We start from the raw sequence: 21,022 nt of genomic DNA, 5'->3' as shown, positions 1-21,022 counted from the left end.
CAAAGCTCCACTCAACTCTCTAGCGGTTCAAGAGCGCCATCTGGTGGCCGATCGGCAGATCGCCAACCGGAAATGCCCCTTTGAACCGGAACTGCTCATCCATAATATGGATGAGCAGTTCCGGTTCAAAGGGGCATTTCCGCATATTATGTCGTCCGGGCACTCGCTATCGTTAGAGAGACTCCGTCTTGACACAGTGAACATCGATCGGTGCAAATAACTCGAAAAAACAACGCCCCCCGCCCATCCGGTCATCATCAGATGATACGTAGTAACTTCTAGAACCACGTCCAGTTGACATTTTTTATCTGGCGCCGATTGCTATCAAACTGTATTTCATCATCAATATAATGCATTTGGAGCTATAAATCAAGTTCTGGAGAAAGCTGCAGAAAACGATAAAAACATACTTATACTTTAGACCATATTTTAGTATGAATATGTGAATGAAAAAGTTTAACGTTGCTACACCCTGAACAATACATATAGGACATTGAATGGGCCCTAATAATGGCAATTTAGCAATAGAATTTAAAAAGTTATAGCCCTGCAAAGAAGGGGAACTTCTCCATAGACAAATAGAGCTGGCGAGGGATGGTAAATTATGAATTTAACCATGGCGATCAAAGTGTTAAAATGTGTGGCGTTCTCCTTTTAACCGCTCTCTGTGTGGCGACGTGTTCCGCCTCCTTCTTCATGAACCTCTCTGCTCCTTTTTAGATTATCTGAAGAATCTACCTGAGGATTCTGAGGATTATAAAGACACACAAGGTGAGACGTTAATTTATAGCATCTGTTTGACCATATACATCTATATTATGAACATATACATCTATATGACCATAATCAATTTTGGGTTTATGTACATTATATTCTCAGAGTTTGACTTGATGAAAAATACACCTTTTTAGTTTTTTACTAATATATACAAACATTTCACGTGCAAACAAAGCTTTTACAGCTGTAGCTCTTTACTGGCAGTATTTGTATCAATTTGAGAATGAAAAAAAAATGTAATCCTCCAAAACCACATTTCATTGTGTGGGGGGGGGAAAACCTTTTTGTTTACCTTTTGATTGTGGATTGGGCTTTTAATGAAATGCCATTTAACATCGGGAGGAGAGGACGGAACGCATGCCAGCTCTGATCTGTTTGTTTGTTTGGTTGTTCACTCAGCTGCGCTGGGCATCGTGAAGGAGGTGGCCAACCATGCCAACGACATCATGAAACAAGGGGTGAGAAAACAAAACAATATTCAAAGAAAGTCTTTGAGCTTCATATGTAAATGAACTATAGTCAAACTATAGTATTCCTTTGTGTGGGGGCCGGTGGGGGGTCCACACACATCAATAGACCTCTCACCGGTGACTATTTTCTGGCTTCTCCTGGAGTCTCCAGTCTTTGCTGCAGCTATAGGAAAATGAATGGACTATCAATAGATCACTTCTATCTTCGTCTGTGGTTCAGACTACTACTTGACCTGAACCCCAGAACCCACCTCACCCCTGCCCACTTTGACAACCTAGGATGGCTTAGAGTAGACGACAGAGTACAGCAACTTGCAATGGGCCTGGTCTACAAGATACACTATACGACCGGGGTGCCCATGTACATGTCAAAATACTTCCCAAAGGTCAGTGAATACCACGATCACAACACCAGAGGGAGCTCCACAAATCATGTTAAACCCAGATTCGGCTCAAACAAGGGACTAAACACATTTCGCAATTATGCCACAACAATGTGGAACGCCCTACCCAAAGCTGTAAAGGAATGTGAATCCCTGCCCACATTCAAAACCGCTCTTAAAGAGCACCTACGGGAGGCTGCAATTCGAAACTGGCCACCGTAAATGCCCAAAACCCCCACCACCTCCTAATAGACAGTCTCCTCCCCACCGCATGTATATATTCCCTCCCCGCCGTATGTATATATTCCCTCCCCACCGTATGTATATTTCTCTCCCACCCACCCACCCCCTCCTAATGTACAGTCCCCTCCCCATCATATGTATATACTCTGTCAGGATCTAGGGGTAACAGTACTGTATATTTGAATACCGTTTATGTCACAAATGTATCAGTACTAAATACCTATATGTCCCTATGCCATAAATGTCATGTATGTCGTGTATGTCATAAATGTCTATATGAATTGAAAATGGGGGACCCTGATGGAAACAAGACAAACGTCTTTCTCAGGTCTGCATCCCCTTAACAATTGTATGTATTGAGCCGTACTGTATTGTACCCATTCTGCAATCTGTTAAATAAAGTTTTCATTCATTCATTCATTCATTCATTCATTCATTCATTCATTCATTCATTCATTCATTCATTCAGTCCCCCCCGAAACAAAGCCTTCTAATATACATTTCTCTCTCTGATAAGGCAGGGGATTTTTAATCCTAAGTGTCAGTTTAAAAATCGCTAGTCAAAACTAGCTCAGCATCGCAGATCGGGTCACCGGCGTCAGTGCGTTCTCTGCAACATCCGGTCATTTAGCGGTTAGCAATTTGGCTTTTAAAAATTGGAACGTTAACTCTGAGATATGATAGAAATATGATAAGGAATCACTATAGAAATGTAGCACAGGGAAATGTATTGAAGTGTGTGTGTGTGTGTGTGTGTGTGTGTGTGTGTGTGTGTGTGTGTGTGTGTGTGTGTGTGTGTGTGTGTGTGTGTGTGTGTGTGTGTGTGTGTGTGTGTGTGTGTGTGTGTGTGTGTGTGTGTGTGTGTGTGTGTGTGTGTGTGTGTGTGTGTGTGTGTGTGTGTGTGTGTGTGTGTAAAAAAAACCACAGGAGTACTACTCTTAATTTTACTACAGTTAATTTTCTTATATGGGTACGGATAAAGTTATGTAGCCTAATGTCTCCCAATCACTCGTTGTGTTTTTCAGGACAACTTTCAGAAGCTAATGCACATTCAGTACAGTCTGAACGGCCACCATGAGATCGTCCAGCCTGGGAGGGTGAGTCGCTCCACCACTGCAGCTGCAGCACCAACACACACACAGCCATCTGATCCACAGCCCGTCCATGTAGCTCCTCCATGTAGCTCCTCCATGTAGCTGCTCCTCCATGTAGCTCCTCCATGTAGCTCCTCCATGTAGCTGCTCCTCCATGTAGCTCGTCCATGTAGCTCCTCCATGTAGCTCCTCCATGTAGCTGCTCCTCCATGTAGCTCGTCCATGTAGCTCCTCCATGTAGCTCCTCCATGTAGCTGCTCCTCCATGTAGCTCGTCCATATACCTCGTCCATGTAGCTTGTCCATGTAGCTCCTCCATGTAGCTGCTCCTCCATGTAGCTGCTCGTCCATGTAGCTCCTCCATGTAGCTCCTCCATGTAGCTGCTCCTCCATGTAGCTCGTCCATGTACCTCGTCCATGTAGCTCGTCCATGTAGCTCGTCCATGTAGCTTGTCCATTCCCTACACGTGGGGGGCGACAGTGGCTCAGTAGGTAGAGCAGTCGTCTGGCAATCCGGAGGTTCCCGGTTCGATTCCCGCTCCTCCCGGGCAGCGTGTCGATGTGTCCTTGAGCAAGACACTTAACCCCTAATTGCTCCCGATGAGCAGGTTGGCACCTCGCATGGTCGCCTCCGCCATCGGTGTGTGAATGTGTGAGTGAACGGGTAAAATGTGAGTAACAAATTGTAAAGCGCTTTGGATAAAAGCGCTATATAAAAAAGCAGCCATTTACCATTTACCATGTCCCCATAACATCTACGCTCACGAGAATTCATTCATTCATTATTTTTAAGAAGAATTGTAAGACAGACGTTGGGAACTATAGGCCGGTTTCTATTTTGACAGTTACGTCTAAGGTAGTTGAGCGTCTAGTTTATGAGCAGGTTGAGGAGTATCTAGTAGACAACAAGTTGCTGTATGAACACCAGTCAGGGTTCAGAGCAGCCCACTCCACAGAGACCTGTCTCGTTCATCTCATTGACTACATCACGCAACATTTTGAGGATGGCAATTATGTTGGAATGCTCTTGCTCGACCTACAGAAAGCTTTTGATACCGTGAACCATGCTATATTGGCGTCAAAGTTGTCAGTTGGTTCACTTCTTACCTCACAGGGAGAACTCAAGTCTGTGAGGTGGAAGGCGTCAGATCAGAACCTCTGGACATTGTATGTGGGGTGCCTCAAGGATCAATTTTGGGTCCTCTTTTATTTCTGATATATGTCAATGACATGCCAGCATCTGTGACATGTAAACTACAATTGTATGCAGATGATTCAGAACTTCTGGAAGTCTCCTGTAACGGAGCAGTAGTCACAGGGAAAACTAGTGTCAAGTACCTAGGACTTACACTAGAGCAGTCTCTCTCCTGTGAGAATAGTGCTGCCAACATTTTATCCAAGTGTGCAGGCAAACTCAAGTTCCTGTATCGGAATACAAGGCTTTTTGAACTTGCTGTTAAAAAGCTGTTGGTGTCCTCCTTGCTTCAATGTCATTTTGACTATGCGAGCGCAGCATGGTTCAGTGGTCTGTCGATTAAATAAAAAAATTAACTTCAGGTGATGCAAAACAACACTATTCGGTACATACTAGGTGTGCCTCCCAGAACGCATGTAGGACGTGCCGAATTCATAAAGGTGGGACTGCTACCAGTGCACCACAGGTGAAACTGAACCACATAGTTCAACATAGTAAATGGTACAGCCCCAAGCTATCTGAAGTATCAGATCAATATGGTCCATACGCAGCATGGACACGATACCAGGGCCAGTGTTCGCTCTTGTAAGGTGCCGCGGGTCAAGTAAAAAATGGCTCAGAGCTAATTTTTCTACACCGGTATCTCAATGTGGAACAGCGTTCCACTCAGGATAAAACTGTCAGGTTCTAGAGGAATATTTAAAGGTCAGGTTCGCTCATATCTAGGGTAAAGTGGCCGGATAGCTGTCAGGTCATACTTGTATTGTTTTAATGATGGTATAATGAAATGCGCTATTTTATGGTATTTGGTCAGGATGATATTGACTTGTTTTTAGATATGTACATGGATTTGTTGTATTGGACTTTTGCCTTATGTGTTGTTTTATATGTTATTTGTGTATGTCCTTTGGTCAGAACATCGTTGACCATGCTGAAAATGAGTGTTGTCACTTTTACCTTGGATTTGTTGTGTCTTTGGATCCATAAATAAAATCAATCAATCAATCAGTGAATCGTTTATGTGAATTATATAGTGATTGTTTAGACACTGTGCTTTACAATGTAGAGATGGAAATTGCCTCCGCCACCACCTCGCTACGTGGGCTCAATGGCTGCCACACACTGGCACCACGACACACATACACACTGACTGAAGGCATCCGAAGGACAGAGATACTGAAGATAGTGATGTCATTTCCTTGTTCTCAGGTGTTTGTGAAGGACGGAAATACTGAAAATAGTGATGTAATTTCCTTGTTCTCAGGTGTTTGTGAAGGACGGAGATACTGAAAATAGTGATGTCATTTCCTTGTTCTCAGGTGTTTGTGAAGGACGGAGATACTGAAAATAGTGATGTCATTTCTTTGTTCTCAGGTGTTTGTGAAGGACGGAGATACTGAAAATAGTGATGTCATTTCTTTGTTCTCAGGTGTTTGTGAAGGACGGAGATACTGAAGATAGTGACGTAATTTCTTTGTTCTCAGGTGTTTCTGAAGGAGGGGACCCTGATGAAGTTATCCAGGAAGGTCATGCAGCCGCGAATGTTCTTCCTGGTGAGTAACACAGGACCTCCGGTACCAGAATTGGACTGGTGCACTTGCCTGACAAACCCCGTGTGTGAGGTGGCTGCACCTGACAAACCGCCCCCCCGTGTGTGAGGTGGCTGCACCTGACAAACCGCCCCGTGTGTGAGGTGGCTGCACCTGACAAACCGCCCCCCCGTGTGTGAGGTGGCTGCACCTGACAAACCGCCCCGTGTGTGAGGTGGCTGCACCTGACAAACCGCCCCCTGTGTGTGAGGTGGCTGCACCTGACAAACCGCCCCCCCATGTGTGAGGTGGCTGCACCTGACAAACCGCCCCCCATGTGTGAGGTGGCTGCACCTGACAAACCGCCCCCCATGTGTGAGGTGGCTGCACCTGACAAACCGCCCCCCCGTGTGTGAGGTGGCTGCACCTGACAAACCGCCCCGTGTGTGTGAGGTGGCTGCACCTGACAAACCGCCCCCTGTGTGTGAGGTGGCTGCACCTGACAAACCGCCCCCCCATGTGTGAGGTGGCTGCACCTGACAAACCGCCCCCCATGTGTGAGGTGGCTGCACCTGACAAACCGCCCCCCCGTGTGTGAGGTGGCTGCACCTGACAAACCGCCCCCCCCCCATGTGTGAGGTGGCTGCACCTGACAAACCGCTCCCCCATGTGTGAGGTGGCTGCACCTGACAAACCGCTCCCCCATGTGTGAGGTGGCTGCACCTGACAAACCGCCCCCCCGTGTGTGAGGTGGCTGCACCTGACAAACCGCCCCGTGTGTGAGGTGGCTACACCTGACAAACCGCCCCGTGTGTGAGGTGGCTGCACCTGACAAACCGCCCCGTGTGTGAGGTGGCTGCACCTGACAAACCGCCCCGTGTGTGAGGTGGCTGCACCTGACAAACCGCCCCATGTGAGGTGGCTGCACCTGACAAACCGCCCCATGTGAGGTGGCTGCACCTGACAAACCGCCCCGTGTGTGAGGTGGCTGCACCTGACAAACCGCCCCCCGTGTGTGAGGTGGCTGCACCTGACAAACCGCCCCGTGTGTGAGGTGGCTGCACCTGACAAACCGCCCCGTGTGTGAGGTGGCTGCACCTGACAAACCGCCCCGTGTGTGAGGTGGCTGCACCTGACAAACCGCGCCGTGTGTGAGGTGGCTGCACCTGACAAACCGCCCCGTGTGAGAGGTGGCTGCACCTGACAAACCGCGCCGTGTGTGAGGTGGCTGCACCTGACAAACCGCCCCGTGTGAGAGGTGGCTGCACCTGACAAACCGCCCCGTGTGTGAGGTGGCTGCACCTGACAAACCGCGCCGTGTGTGAGGTGGCTGCACCTGACAAACCGCCCCGTGTGAGAGGTGGCTGCACCTGACAAACCGCCCCGTGTGTGAGGTGGCTGCACCTGACAAACCGCGCCGTGTGTGAGGTGGCTGCACCTGACAAACCGCCCCCCCCCCCCCCCCCCCATGTGTGAGGTGGCTGCACCTGTCAAACCGTCCCGTGTGTGAGGTGGCTGCACCTGACAAACCGCCCCCCCCCCCCCCCCCCCCCCCCCCCATGTGTGAGGTGGCTGCACCTGACAAACCGCCCCATGTGTGAGGTGGCTGCACCTGACAAACCGCCCCATGTGTGAGGTGGCTGCACCTGACAAACCGCCCCGTGTGTGAGGTGGCTGCACGGGGGTTTGAATCCATCTTATGCTCAGCTGTCACATTTCTCTCTCTTGTGTATCTTCACTGACGAGTCCCTGTACTCGTCTATTTTAGTAGTTAAAGGGGGGAATACCTGCTACAATAGTAGTGTAGTTGATGCACGATATAAGCTTTACTCACAGAGTCCCATGGTCTTGAGTTCTGGCCTTCCAGAGCGAAGCAGAATATGGGTGTTAATCCGCATCTTAACAGGTGCAGGCATAAGCTTCAATCATCAACAACAAAAAGCATGATTCTGAAGTTTTCCCCTATAAATCAGAGCGACGTGATGTGCTGAACTGGTCCCAGTGTTCCCACGTGAATCGAGCGCAGGATGTGGAGGTAGAGGACCATGTTGTTGTTGTTGATGATGATCGGGGGATCCTCCCCTTTGAACCTGAGGTTTCTCTCCTCCACGCCGCCTGTGGTGCTTTTTGTTCCTATTGCTACGTTTTAGTGAGTCGCTCCTCATCTTCATCGAGGAAAGTCTGGGAGTGTCGCATAAATATGGATTGTAGGGCTGACCCCTATTAGTCGATTAGTCGACTAATCGGTCGAAAGGAGCCGTAGTCGACTGGCCAACCTCTTAGTCAAATATAATAAAAAAAAAAAAAAAAAATTAAAATTTATATATATATATATATATATATATATATATATATATATATATATATATATATATATATATATATTTTTTTTTTAATCATTCTTTCCAAAAGCAAAGAGGCCTAGAAGCGTGGCTAACGCTAATGGCACACATACCAGAGGCTAACTGCCAAGAAAACAGGCACAGAGGCACTGAAAGAGGATTTCACCTATCTATTGAACACACTAGACTAGACAAATATCATTTGTATCCATCAGTGGACCAATTGCATGCTTTTGCAGAGCACAAGAAGCCTTCAGTCGACTCCTTCAGACATTAAGCACCCCCCACAGCCCAAATGGAATGATACATTTTTTATATATATATATTTTATATTATACTAACGGCAAATTTTGGCCAATCATAGTCGACCATCCAAATCCTTAGTCGGGGACAGCCCTAATGGATTGCATGGTGGTTTTTGTTCTGGATCTATTGTGATGTTTCTTCTTGACTTGTACAGCCCATGGGGGCAATTACATGTGATTGCAGGCTATACAAATACATTTGATTTGATTTGATTTAAGCGTTTGCCTGCATGTTAAGGTGCGGATTAACACTTTTTTTGTCTCTCTTTCCTTTTTCCTAGCTTGAAGTGTTGACATTTTGCTACTGGTCCATGTGTATCATCAGGTTGTTCTTCTTCTATGTCTCTCCAGTTCAACGACGCTCTTATGTACACCACTCCGGTCCAGTCGGGCCAGTATAAACTCAACAGCATGCTCTCTCTGGCGGGGATGAAGGTAAGAAAACCACTGCGCACAAATTATGATCTGGATTTATTTTGTTAAATAATACACCCACAGAGGTTTTTATAAATGTGGCCGGTCTCACTTAAAGGGATAGTCAAATTTTTAAAGGGATAGTCCACTTTTTAAGAAGCCTCATCTGGGGCGTCATTTCAGTCCATTCAAAAAAGAAAACAATGTTTTTGTTTTGGTTTTGGAGATATTGGAAACAGAAATCAATAGGATTTGTCTTCAATGTTATTGGAAGTGAATGTGGGCCCGGCATGCTACTGTACTGGACCGCTGAGGCACGTTCTAAAAGAACCCGGCCCTCTTTTCTTGATCCTCCAATCACAACTGTTGCTACCTGGCCGTGTGGCAATAAAAGGAACTTTGAACTTGGAACTTTTTGTTTGTCCGAGAGAAGCGACAGTTGTGATTGGAGCAGGGTTTGAGATCAGGGTCAGTACTGTAGGGTTGGGAATCGTTTGGATTTGAACGATTCCGGTTCCGGTTCCGATTCTCCATTTCGATACCTGTTCTAAACGATTCTCGATTCCGATTCTTTGAGGTGCAGTGGGTCAAAACAGGTCACAGCTTATTTCGCACGAGATTTTTTTTAATCTTTTATTTTCTTCATACTATTCACATTGTCAGTTGACGTGATACAGTTTAATTTGGTTGCTGTACTGTAACTAGGGTATTAATTAACAAAGTAAAAAAAAAATAATAATAATAAGAATCGAAATTCAAACATGTTACTTCCGGTTCCAGAACCGGAAGTTAGGAAACCGGTTCCTATTAGAACCGGTTCTCGGTGCCCAACCCTGGTCAGTAGTGACGATGGGTTTGTTTATTTGCGACGATGGGTTTGTTTATTTGCGACGATGGGTTTGTTTATTTGTGACCATGGTTTTGTTTCTGTGTGGCAGGTGAGTAAGCCCAGCCAAGAGGCGTACCAGAACGAGCTGAACATCGAGAGCGTGGAGCGCTCCTTCATCCTGTCCGCCAGGTCAGCCACACGGCCCTCAGCGGCCGACGCCCACACACGTACAATCTTCACTCCGTGGGCATAACTGACTGGTGGTGGTGGGGGGGGGAAATATCGACACGTAGTAGTGGTGGCGATACCGTATCGATACAGGGACGCCAAGTATCGATATTTAATTATTTATTTATTTATTTATTTGGTTGAATTGTTCATTTCAATACCTGTAATAGTACAGTAGTCCACACACACACACACACACACACACACACACACACACACACACACTGTGTGCATTCAGTTAAAAGTTGGAATATGACTGTAATACAAACGGTTCAGTTTGTCAGGTACATGACGCAACACAGATTATTACAGTGTTGACATCCGTCTGCTTGAGAAAATACCACGTTCTGCAATAAAAACGATCGAAGTGAGATGAACAGACTGAAAACTTTATTTTATTAGATAAAACACGTTGACAAAGTTTTACTTTGCGGTTGAAAAAAGGTAATACATCGCAATATATCGCAATATTAATAATATCGCAATACTCAGCATATCGCAATATAATTACTAGTATCGCAATACTATCGTATCGTGACTCGAGTATCGTGATGGTATCGTATGGTGAGGCCTCGGGTGATTGCCACCCCTCTGCTGATTGGTGGTGGTTGTTGGGTCTCACTGTCTCCCTCTGGTGGCTGACTGAGGGCTCTGTTGTGTCGTGTGCTTGGTGCAGTTCGGCCACAGAGAGAGACGAGTGGCTGGAGGCCATCGCCAAGGCCATAGACGACTACACCAAGAAGAAGATCACATTCATATCTAGCCGCAGTCAGGAGGAGGTAAGACTCTGCGTGTGTGTGTGTGTGTGCCTGTGTGTGTGCCTGTGTGTGCCTGTGTGTGTGTGTCTGTGTGTGTGTGTGTGTGTGTGTGTGTGTGTGTATGTATGTGTGTGAGAGACTTGGAGATGGCTCACTAGGAGGATGGATAAGCAGTTAGCAGGTCGTTGCTTTCTGTAAAACCTTGAAGTGGATGTTGTCTGTTTCGTTTGCCTCATTATGATTTATGTTAAGATAAAATATACCTTTATTGATCCCCTTGGGGAAATTCATGTTGTTCAGTTCGCCTCATTATGTTGTTCAGTTCGCCTCATTATATTGTTCTGTTTGCCTCATTATGTTGTTCTGTTTGCCTCATTATATTGTTCTGTTTGCCTCATTATGTTGTTCTGTTTGCCTCATTATGTTGTTCTGTTTGCCTCATTATGTTGTTCTGTTTGCCTCATTATGTTGTTCTGTTTGCCTCATTATGTTGTTCTGTTTGCCTCATTATGTTGTTCTGTTTGCCTCATTATGTTGTTCTGTTTGCCTCATTATGTTGTTCTGTTTGCCTCATTATGTTATATGCCTCAACCTGGTTGTCGATATGTAACAGATGCACATTATTATATAACTGACAGTTAATCATCTGTGGCAACGCCTCTTCTGTTTCCGTCCATTCCAGACAGACGGTCTCGGAGACAGCGGGGCCCCATTGGGTTCCAAGGCTCCCATCTGGATCCCAGACCTGAGGGCCACCATGTGTATGATGTGCACCTGCGAGTTCACCCTGACCTGGCGACGCCATCACTGCCGCGCCTGTGGGAAGGTGGCACACCGCTCCTCCTCCTCCTGCCACTCCATCATTTCACTGTGTTGTCCTCCACGCACGACACCTCTTCTCACCGCATTCGTGTCGTGTGTCTGTGTGAACAGGTGGTGTGTCAGGCCTGCTCCTCTAACAAGTACTACCTGGAGTACTTGAAGAACCAGCCGGCACGCGTGTGTGACCACTGCTTCGCCAAGCTGCAGGAGAACAGTAAGTCTTTCTGCACTTCAGCCGACATTACCACTCGGTTCGGATACCTTACTCCACGAGTGTCCGATTCACACGAGATCAATCTGTACCAAATTTGGGTACCTTTACATGTTTAGTGTATATAGGGCTGTACCGAATGTCATTTTTTAACATTCGAAGCTTCTATTGAAGTATTCGAACAAAGCTTTGAATGTCTATAAAAAAAGATTTTTTTTTTTTTTTTATTATTATTATTATTATAATTTTTTTTACTAAATCCTCAATTTGAATACAGTGATTAATCTGATTAAATGAGTCTTTCTTTTATTAAATTAGCATACATTTGCATAATCGCCTAAATGGGAAAATCTCAGAAACTACTTGATCAATTTCAACAATGTTGGAGTTGTTTTGGGGGTTGTTCAGGATGCTGAATCCCTTTATGATACTTAACAGAAGAAAAAAGTTTCAAAATTGTAATATTTACCGGAATTTACCAAATTTCTACTTATTTTGGTGCAATCTTTTATGAATTTTCAGTTTATAAATGTTTCAGAAGATGCTGAATTTATAGATCATTTTCATGGAATGTTCAATTGTATGTGTAAAGAGAATGAGCTCTGCCATGAGTCCACGTGGCAGCGGAGCAGTGTGCTGCCACAACTAGAAACTATTCTATTGGATTTTTGTATGTAACTGTTACCTTATCAAATGTCCTCAGAAACCCAGTTCATAGCCTTGACTGAGACTTCAGTGCGCTAATCTTTAACGCAAAACTTCCAAGTGAGTAGTGGCACCATGATCTCATTCCTACTGTGGCAACGAGCAACTGCAGCTGCAGCAAATACAGACCCCTGATTTTCAAGGATTGTTGTTTAAATGCAAGTAAGTTGAGAAAATAGAAAGAGATACACAAACTAGTTTAATTACTATCCAATAATAACAAACACTGAATATAATATGATCACAAGCTGTAGTAAGCTAGCTCTTAGGGTTAACGTTAGCCATCTGACGGTAACTAATGTTAATGCATAGCTACAGTAGTTAGCTATGTTACCAATGTATGTCATGACATGCATGTGTGATTATTACCTGTTATTACCTAGCCTCGCGTCACCAGGCTCTATCCCTCGTCACACAGAGAAGCATCAAGTTTGATTCTAAATATTGTAGAGTATTCATATGGTACTTTTGCTCTACTTAATGTAGAATTGTGTGATAGAAGATCTGAGGCACTGAGACAGAGAAAGAGACCCAAAAGGTAGGCCTAATGCAAATACCAGTCAAGTTCAATAACATGGGAAATACACGTTTTCATTGGAATAGTGAACAGCCCGTCCGAAATGTACATCCTGGCAATGTATCCATATTGCTCTGTAATGTAGAGTGTGTGGTAGTGCAGAGACGGAGGATACAAATAGTGCATTCTTCTTTTGTTAATTTGACCAAAAGGCATTACAGCTTTGCTTCAGAGGAGTGAAGAGCTTGACGATTCAGCTACAACTGAGACTCTATTGAACATCATTGCTACCCATGGTGTCAGCCTCAGCCTCTAGTTTGTCACAAATCATGTTATAGCTCTAAGTCTAGAAATGCAACCAAACGCAAGCTCAGCTCATCTGATGGTCAGCTAGGAGATAAAACAACTGCCGCTGATGAAGTTATCACCAAGCTTGCGAAGAGAGTGCAAGCTGAGGTGCAGAATATTCCCTTGCACCGTGAATATGACCTTGGCAGCTTCCAGCATGACAAGATCATACAAGCCACAAGTCCATCCCTTTTGAAATTTGTCTCCTGTCTGGTATCAAAGGAAGGAAAAGTTACCAAACCATGGCATTGTCACCACCTACGATGAAGTCATACGGTAGCATGACACGATCATACAAGCCACAAGTCCATCCCTTTTGAAGTTTGTCTCCTGTCTGGTATCAAAGGAAGGAAAAGTTACCAAACCATACAGTGCTTAGTACCATGGCCTACTTAGACACATCACTTAAGCAACTCGGTATGAGCCAAAGCCATATAACGTTTGATATGCAGCTGTATGTGGTCGCTTGCCTCATCAAGTGGAGTGATCCGAAGCGATGGCCTTCAGTGACTCTCAGACCTGGGATGATGCACACACTCATGTCATTCATCGGCTCAATCAGAAAACTGAAGAGAAAAAGCGCATATTGTTATGTTGTGGCCTATATGCTTGAGAAATGTAAATACCTTTCTTTTGTTATTTCTGTTTTATTAAGCTATGTTATTGTAACCTGTTCCACACGATGTGAAAATCCGCATAAAATATATACCTAGGTAAATGGAATATTGCTCCACTTCTACAAGGGCTATTTGCATATTCTTGGTATCTAGGTACATCTATGGACCTCAGGGAATGTATTCACAGTGTCAGAAATATTGTGTCTATTACTAGGCTTGCTTAAATTGTGATTAAACAAAGGAGAATATGAATTATGATTTTTCTTTGCATCTTTGACAGTGAATAACACCATGATAATAATGACCAAACTTAAAAAACTGCCACTGACCTCGTTCAGTACCCTCTTGAGATCATGTGTACAAAAAAATCTAAGGAAATAAATAAAGGGAAGATGATAAAACCGAAGGTTCTGTAGATACAGTACTGAATTCTCCCATCCGGACCAATGCAATTTGAAATATTATTATAGAATATAGAATAGATGCTTATACATTACCTTATTATAGCCAATTCGCACATTTATATACATATATTATCTTTCAAATGCCCGAGTTCAATTTGGATTTAGTATCACCAGGTGTGCATAAGAACAGATAATGATATCTACTGTAATCTAGTGTACTTTTTTATTTTCCCCACAGTGCAACCGTTTTGAAACTAATTTCAGATCTAATTGTTCCTACATGCTAACAATAGGGAGGAGACACTAACTGCATTTCAATATTTGTCAAAAACTTTACCTTTTGTGGCGAATAATAACAGTTATTGACATAATTCATAATTCAACTCTGAACTTTGAACCGCCATAGAACTTGCCAGGAAGTGTAGTAGTGTAGTTCCACCCTGGGGGGTGGAACAAGGAACACAGTTTGACCAGTTTTAGTGTTTTTCCAATTTGCTGTGACGTTACAGGTAGTAAATAAAAGAGCGGATGCCCTTCACATCTGAGTATTTGTCTTGACAACGCAGATCTTTATACACCTGCCTATCTACTGTACTATGACAATATGACATTACCATAGGAACTATTTGGGGTCAGTAGAGATATTGTGAATACATAATGTCTGTGCTGTCCAAATGTAATAATTTCAGTGTCCTCTAAAACGTTCTAATTGACTGAAAATGCACCAAAATGAGTAGAAATTTGGTAAATTCCAGTAAATATAGCAATTCGAGTACCATCAATGGATTCAGCATCCCGAATAACCCCCAAAACCACTCCAACATTGTTGAAATTGATCAAGTAGTTTCAGAGATTTGTCCATTTAGGTGATTATGCAAATGTTTGCTAATTATGCAACAAAAAAAAAATGCCCAACATGTACAACTTAGCATCCGGCAGTTTCTAAGTGCTGGTGACCCATACTATCCATATCCATCATAAAAGTTTGGTGGTTCCAAAATGTCCGGGTTCATTGTGTTGGCAAATAGACTATAAGGGCACGGTTGGTATGAAAGTGATGGTGACGTCTTATATTATAATATTAGTGTAGCATAATCTTTAACTGCAACTGTGAAGAAAACCCCCATTGGTTTAAACAGATTGAATAGACAGGGGGGGGAAAAGATTTAAAAAATAAATAGATTGGGCCTCATGCATGAAGCGATATAAGAACAGATTTTGTTCTTAACTAGCATTTCCTCTTACTTTGTTCTTACCTGGGATTCAGCAAAGTTTTCTTATTGTTGCTTTTTTCTCAGGCAAGAACAAATTATAAGAGTGGTCGAGAGCACTCTTACCGAAATAAGAAATTCTTACCCAGATGAGAAACATTTAAAAAAGCCTACCATTCATAATAATAATAATAATAATACATCAGATTTATATAGCGCTTTTCCTAATTCTCAAAGACACTTTACAAAACAAACAATATAATACAACACAGTTTTAGTAGATACAAAAAATATATATATATATAAAATGGTGAGAGAGGAAGGAGTTCATGGGTTGAAAGCAAACCATTGGTCAATTGCCCCCAAATACAGTACCCCCAAATACGACTTTATAAACCCATGCAGAACTTTTCAATAATAATAATTATTATTATAACTTATTGCGTGCGTTCTGCTTCTGAAATGGATTATATATTGCTGTTAGAACAGTTAGATGCTGGCTGCCCAGGCCGTACGCATATAACGTATATTTACAACCTCTCCTCCTCTCCTCTCCTCTCCTCTCCTCTCCTCTCCTCTCCTCTCCTCTCCTCTCCTCTCCTCTCCTCTCCTCTCCTCTCCTCTCCTCTCCTCTCCTCTCCTCTCTTCTCTTCTCTTCTCTGTATAGATGAAGATGTAGCAGTACTGTCTATCTGTATGTCATATATGTTATGATGAATTGAAAATGGGGGACCCTGATGTAAACAAGACGAAAGTCTTTCTCTGGTCTGCATTCCCTTAACAATTGTGTGTATTGAGCTGTACTGTATTGTACCCATTCTGCAATCTGTTAATAAAATGATCAATCAATCAAAACTCTGCTCCACACCTAAAGTTCTGAGCGCACTCTGAGTTTTAGCCACGGACATTTCAGAGAGACATCTCTCTGAAAGGAGAGAGCATATGGTACTGGTACTGGTATAGGTTCAAATGTGAACAGTCAGTACCCAACCCCAATTACCACACTTGCGGATAAATGCTAGTTCAATGTTTTTTTCCATACAAAGTAAAACATTCATATAACAATGGATTTGCTACAGGACAGTAACAGGGTTGCTTAGAAGAACAGTAAGTCACTGTTCATTTCTATTTTCTACTGGAAACAAGTAATTATAGGTGATATTTAATTATGTTTCTTCCTGTTATGTGGTCTTTGTTGCGTCGGGGAACGCCACAGCCCTTGGGTTTATTTATTCTTCTGTTTGTCTTCTGTCTCCAGGTGATCGTTGTGCCTCAACGTCCGTTTCCCCCATCGGGAAGTCAGGAGCCTTTTCCTTCTCAAGGAGACAGAAGAAGATTCCTGCTGCACTGAAAGAGGTGGGCAGCGTTACATACTGACCAGGCCTACGTGGAATCCAGAGACATCAGACCAAAATAAATCCACGGAAATCCAGTTTCTGATAGAGCGAAGTTTCTAAACATACACATTTCCTGGTAGAACCTGACTAACTTCAAATATCCTAGTAGAACCTGACTCTACAATTATCTTAGTAGAACCGAACTAACTACAAATATCCTTGTAGAACCTGATCTGGAATTTCCCCAAGGGGATTAATAAAGTAATATCTTATCTTATCTTATCTTAGAACCGAACTAACTACAAATATCCTTGTAGAACCTGATTCTACAATTATCTTAGTACATTTACATTACATTTACATTTAGTCATTTATCTGATGCTTTTATCCAAAGCAACTTACAAGTTCTGTGTAGAACCTAACTCACTACAAATATCCTAGTAGAACCTAACTCACTACAAATATCCTAGTAGAACCTAACTCACTACAATTATCGTAGTAGAACCTAACTCACTACAAATATCCTGGTAGAACCTGACTCACTACAAATATCCTGGTAGAACCTGACTCACTACAAATATCCTGGTAGAACCTGATTCTACAAATATCCTAGTAGAACCTGACTCACTACAAATATCCTGGTAGAACCTGACTCACTACAAATATCCTAGTAGAACCTGACTCACTACAATTATCCTAGTAGAACCTGACGCACTACAAATATCCTGGTAGAACCTAACTAACTACAAATACGCAACTAAGTTGTTTTTGTGTTCTGCATCAGGTGTCGGCCAACACGGAGAATTCCTCTATGAGTGGATACTTGAACAGGTCAAAGGGCAACAAGAAACAGTGGAAGAGGCTGTGGTTCGTCATCAAGAACAAAGTCCTGTACACCTACGCTGCCAGCGAGGTACCTCACTCTCTCACTCTGTACACCTACGCTGCCAGCGAGGTACCTCACTCTCTCACTCTGTACACCTACAGTGAGGTACCTCACTCTCTCACTCTCTACACCTACAGTGAGGTACCTCACTCTCTCACTCTGTACACCTACAGCGAGGTACCTCACTCTCTCACTCTGTACACCTACGCTGCCAGCGAGGTACCTCACTCTCTCACTCTGTACACCTACAGTGAGGTACCTCACTCTCTCACTCTGTACACCTACAGTGAGGTACCTCACTCTCTCACTCTCTACACCTACAGTGAGGTACCTCACTCTCTCACTCTCTACACCTACAGTGAGGTACCTCACTCTCACACTCTCTACACCTACAGTGATGTACCTCACTCTCTCACTCTGTACACCTACAGTGAGGTACCTCACTCTCTACACTCTGTATACCTACAGTGAGGTACCTCACTCTCTCACTCTCTACACCTACAGTGAGGTACCTCACTCTCTCACTCTCTACACCTACAGTGAGGTACCTCACTCTCTCACTCTCTACACCTACAGTGAGGTACCTCACTCTCTCACTCTCTACACCTACACCTACAGTGAGGTACCTCACTCTCTCACTCTCTACACCTACACCTACAGTGAGGTACCTCACTCTCTCACTCTCTACACCTACACCTACAGTGAGGTACCTCACTCTCTACACTCTGTACACCTACAGTGATGTACCTCACTCTCTCACTCTGTACACCTACAGCGAGGTACCTCACTCTCTCACTCTGTACACCTACGCTGCCAGCGAGGTACCTCACTCTCTCACTCTGTACACCTACAGTGAGGTACCTCACTCTCTCACTCTCTACACCTACAGTGAGGTACCTCACTCTCTCACTCTCTACACCTACAGTGAGGTACCTCACTCTCTCACTCTGTACACCTACGCTGCCAGCGAGGTACCTCACTCTCTCACTCTGTACACCTACAGCGAGGTACCTCACTCTCTCACTCTCTACACCTACAGTGAGGTACCTCACTCTCTACACCGAGGTACCTCACTCTCTCACTCTGTACACCTACAGTGAGGTACCTCACTCTCTCACTCTCTACACCTACAGTGAGGTACCTCACTCTCTACACCTACAGTGAGGTACCTCACTCTCTCACTCTGTACACCTACAGTGAGGTACCTCACTCTCTACACCTACAGCGAGGTACCTCACTCTCTCACTCTCTACACCTACAGTGAGGTACCTCACTCTCTCACTCTGTACACCTACAGTGAGGTACCTCACTCTCACACTCTGTACACCTACAGTGAGGTACCTCACTCTCTCACTCTGTACACCTACAGTGAGGTACCTCACTCTCACACTCTGTACACCTACAGTGAGGTACCTCACTCTCACACTCTGTACACCTACAGTGAGGTACCTCACTCTCTACACCTACAGTGAGGTACCTCACTCTCTCACTCTCTACACCTACAGTGAGGTACCTCACTCTCACACTCTGTACACCTACAGCGAGGTACCTCACTCTCTCACTCTGTACACCTACAGTGAGGTACCTCACTCTCTACACTCTCTACACCTACAGTGAGGTACCTCACTCTCTCACTCTCTACACCTACAGTGAGGTACCTCACTCTCTCACTCTCTACACCTACAGTGAGGTACCTCACTCTCACACTCTGTACACCTACAGTGAGGTACCTCACTCTCACTCTGTACACCTACAGTGAGGTACCTCACTCTCACACTCTGTACACCTACAGTGAGGTACCTCACTCTCACTCTGTACACCTACAGTGAGGTACCTCACTCTCTCACTCTGTACACCTACAGTGAGGTACCTCACTCTCTCACTCTGTACACCTACAGTGAGGTACCTCACTCTCACTCTGTACACCTACAGTGAGGTACCTCACTCTCTCACTCTCTACACCTACAGTGAGGTACCTCACTCTCTCACTCTCTACACCTACAGTGAGGTACCTCACTCTCTCACTCTGTACACCTACAGTGAGGTACCTCACTCTCTACACTCTCTACGCTGCCAGCGAGGTACCTCACTCTCTACACTCTGTACACCTACAGTGATGTACCTCACTCCTATAGAGTATTATCTTTTATTTCGTACTCTTCTCACCCCGAAGATGGCATAATATACAAAATATATAATATTTTAATTATGTATAATATATTATATCTAACCACGTGTTTTGGTTTGTGAGATATTGAAAGCAGAAAAGGTTAGCATCGTGCTAAATATGCTAAGTGGAGAAACATGGATATTTGCTTTGCAACGCAATTTCAGATTCATTCTTTTATTGTCACAGCTTTTCAAAACGTGAGATGCTTGTTTTTCCCAACGACAATATTCAACGATCTATACAAACTATACAATACGAGATAAAAGAAACGGTGGCTAAATAACAACATTATTCCATAGTGAAAATAGCAGCAGTGTGTGTGTGTGTGTAATAAGTGTGTGTGTGTGGTGTGTAAGTCACTTAAGGTGCTTTTGTGTGTCTGCTCACGTGATCATTTAGAGTCTGTCCGTCAGTAATCTGTTTGCTCGGTGGAAGTAGCTGCAAGGCCTTAGAATGCTTCATCCATCTGATCCCTCAAAAAGAAAAAAAAATCAAATCCCTACATTCTCATTCGGAAGTCTGTGTTTGGTGGCTTTTCAAAAGACTTCGATATCAAAAACGTCCCCAGTCATGACTCACCATCTGTCATGATGAAGATTGTAACCCTACGAACAAAGATCTTTTGTTAAACCTCGTCATGCTTCTTCTTCCTGTCTTCCCGCAGGACGTGGCAGCGTTGGAGAGTCAGCCCTTGTTGGGGTTCTTCCTCAGAGAAGAGAAGTACGGCCCCAATCAGAGGCTACAGTTCAAACTGTACCACAAGAACACGCTGTTCTACATCTTCAAAGCAGACGACATCCCCGCGGCTCAGAGGTAATCGCACTAGGGCTGCACGATTAATCGATTTTTTTTATCGAAATCGCGATTTGGAATGATGCAATTATCAAATCGCCAGGCCTGCAATTAAAAATATATATATATATATATATATTTTTTTTTACATTATTTAACCAGGAAGTCCCATTGAGATACAGGATCGGTTTGGGAGAGGGAGGTAAGGGGTTTTAGATTGTGTGTTGTGAAGTTTAGACTTCAGAAAGGGAGAGTAAAGTACAGACAAAAAGGTACCGTTGGGTACCGGTATCGATTCCCAGGTAAAAAGAAACATTTTCAGGCTCGGTGTCCCGAACAGACCCACCGCGTAGGCCAGATGCAAGCCGCGTTTTACAATAAACCTCTGTGGGGCTGCTTATTTTTAATTTTATTATAATCGCAAATTGAATCGCAA

General features: G+C 44.0%; 1 protein-coding gene across 1 annotated transcript in view; it reads left to right on the top strand.

The window, feature by feature from the left end:
- The window catches only part of fgd6 (FYVE, RhoGEF and PH domain containing 6), a 49,247-nt gene that overhangs the window by 26,153 nt on the left and 2,072 nt on the right, over window positions 1–21,022 (top strand). Inside the window, 12 exon segments of the mRNA XM_084330495.1 lie at window positions 721–771; window positions 1,177–1,235; window positions 2,899–2,970; window positions 5,646–5,714; window positions 8,689–8,772; window positions 9,690–9,769; window positions 10,485–10,587; window positions 11,249–11,392; window positions 11,500–11,602; window positions 16,660–16,757; window positions 17,523–17,651; window positions 20,459–20,607. Coding sequence (XP_084186621.1) covers window positions 721–771; window positions 1,177–1,235; window positions 2,899–2,970; window positions 5,646–5,714; window positions 8,689–8,772; window positions 9,690–9,769; window positions 10,485–10,587; window positions 11,249–11,392; window positions 11,500–11,602; window positions 16,660–16,757; window positions 17,523–17,651; window positions 20,459–20,607 — 1,141 coding nt within the window.

Source organism: Notolepis coatsorum, assembly GCF_963971535.1.
Source record: "Notolepis coatsorum genome assembly, chromosome: 15".
Lineage (NCBI taxonomy): Eukaryota > Metazoa > Chordata > Actinopteri > Aulopiformes > Paralepididae > Notolepis > Notolepis coatsorum.
Note: the sequence above shows the minus strand (reverse complement) of the source record. Positions and strands in the feature narration are given on the sequence as shown.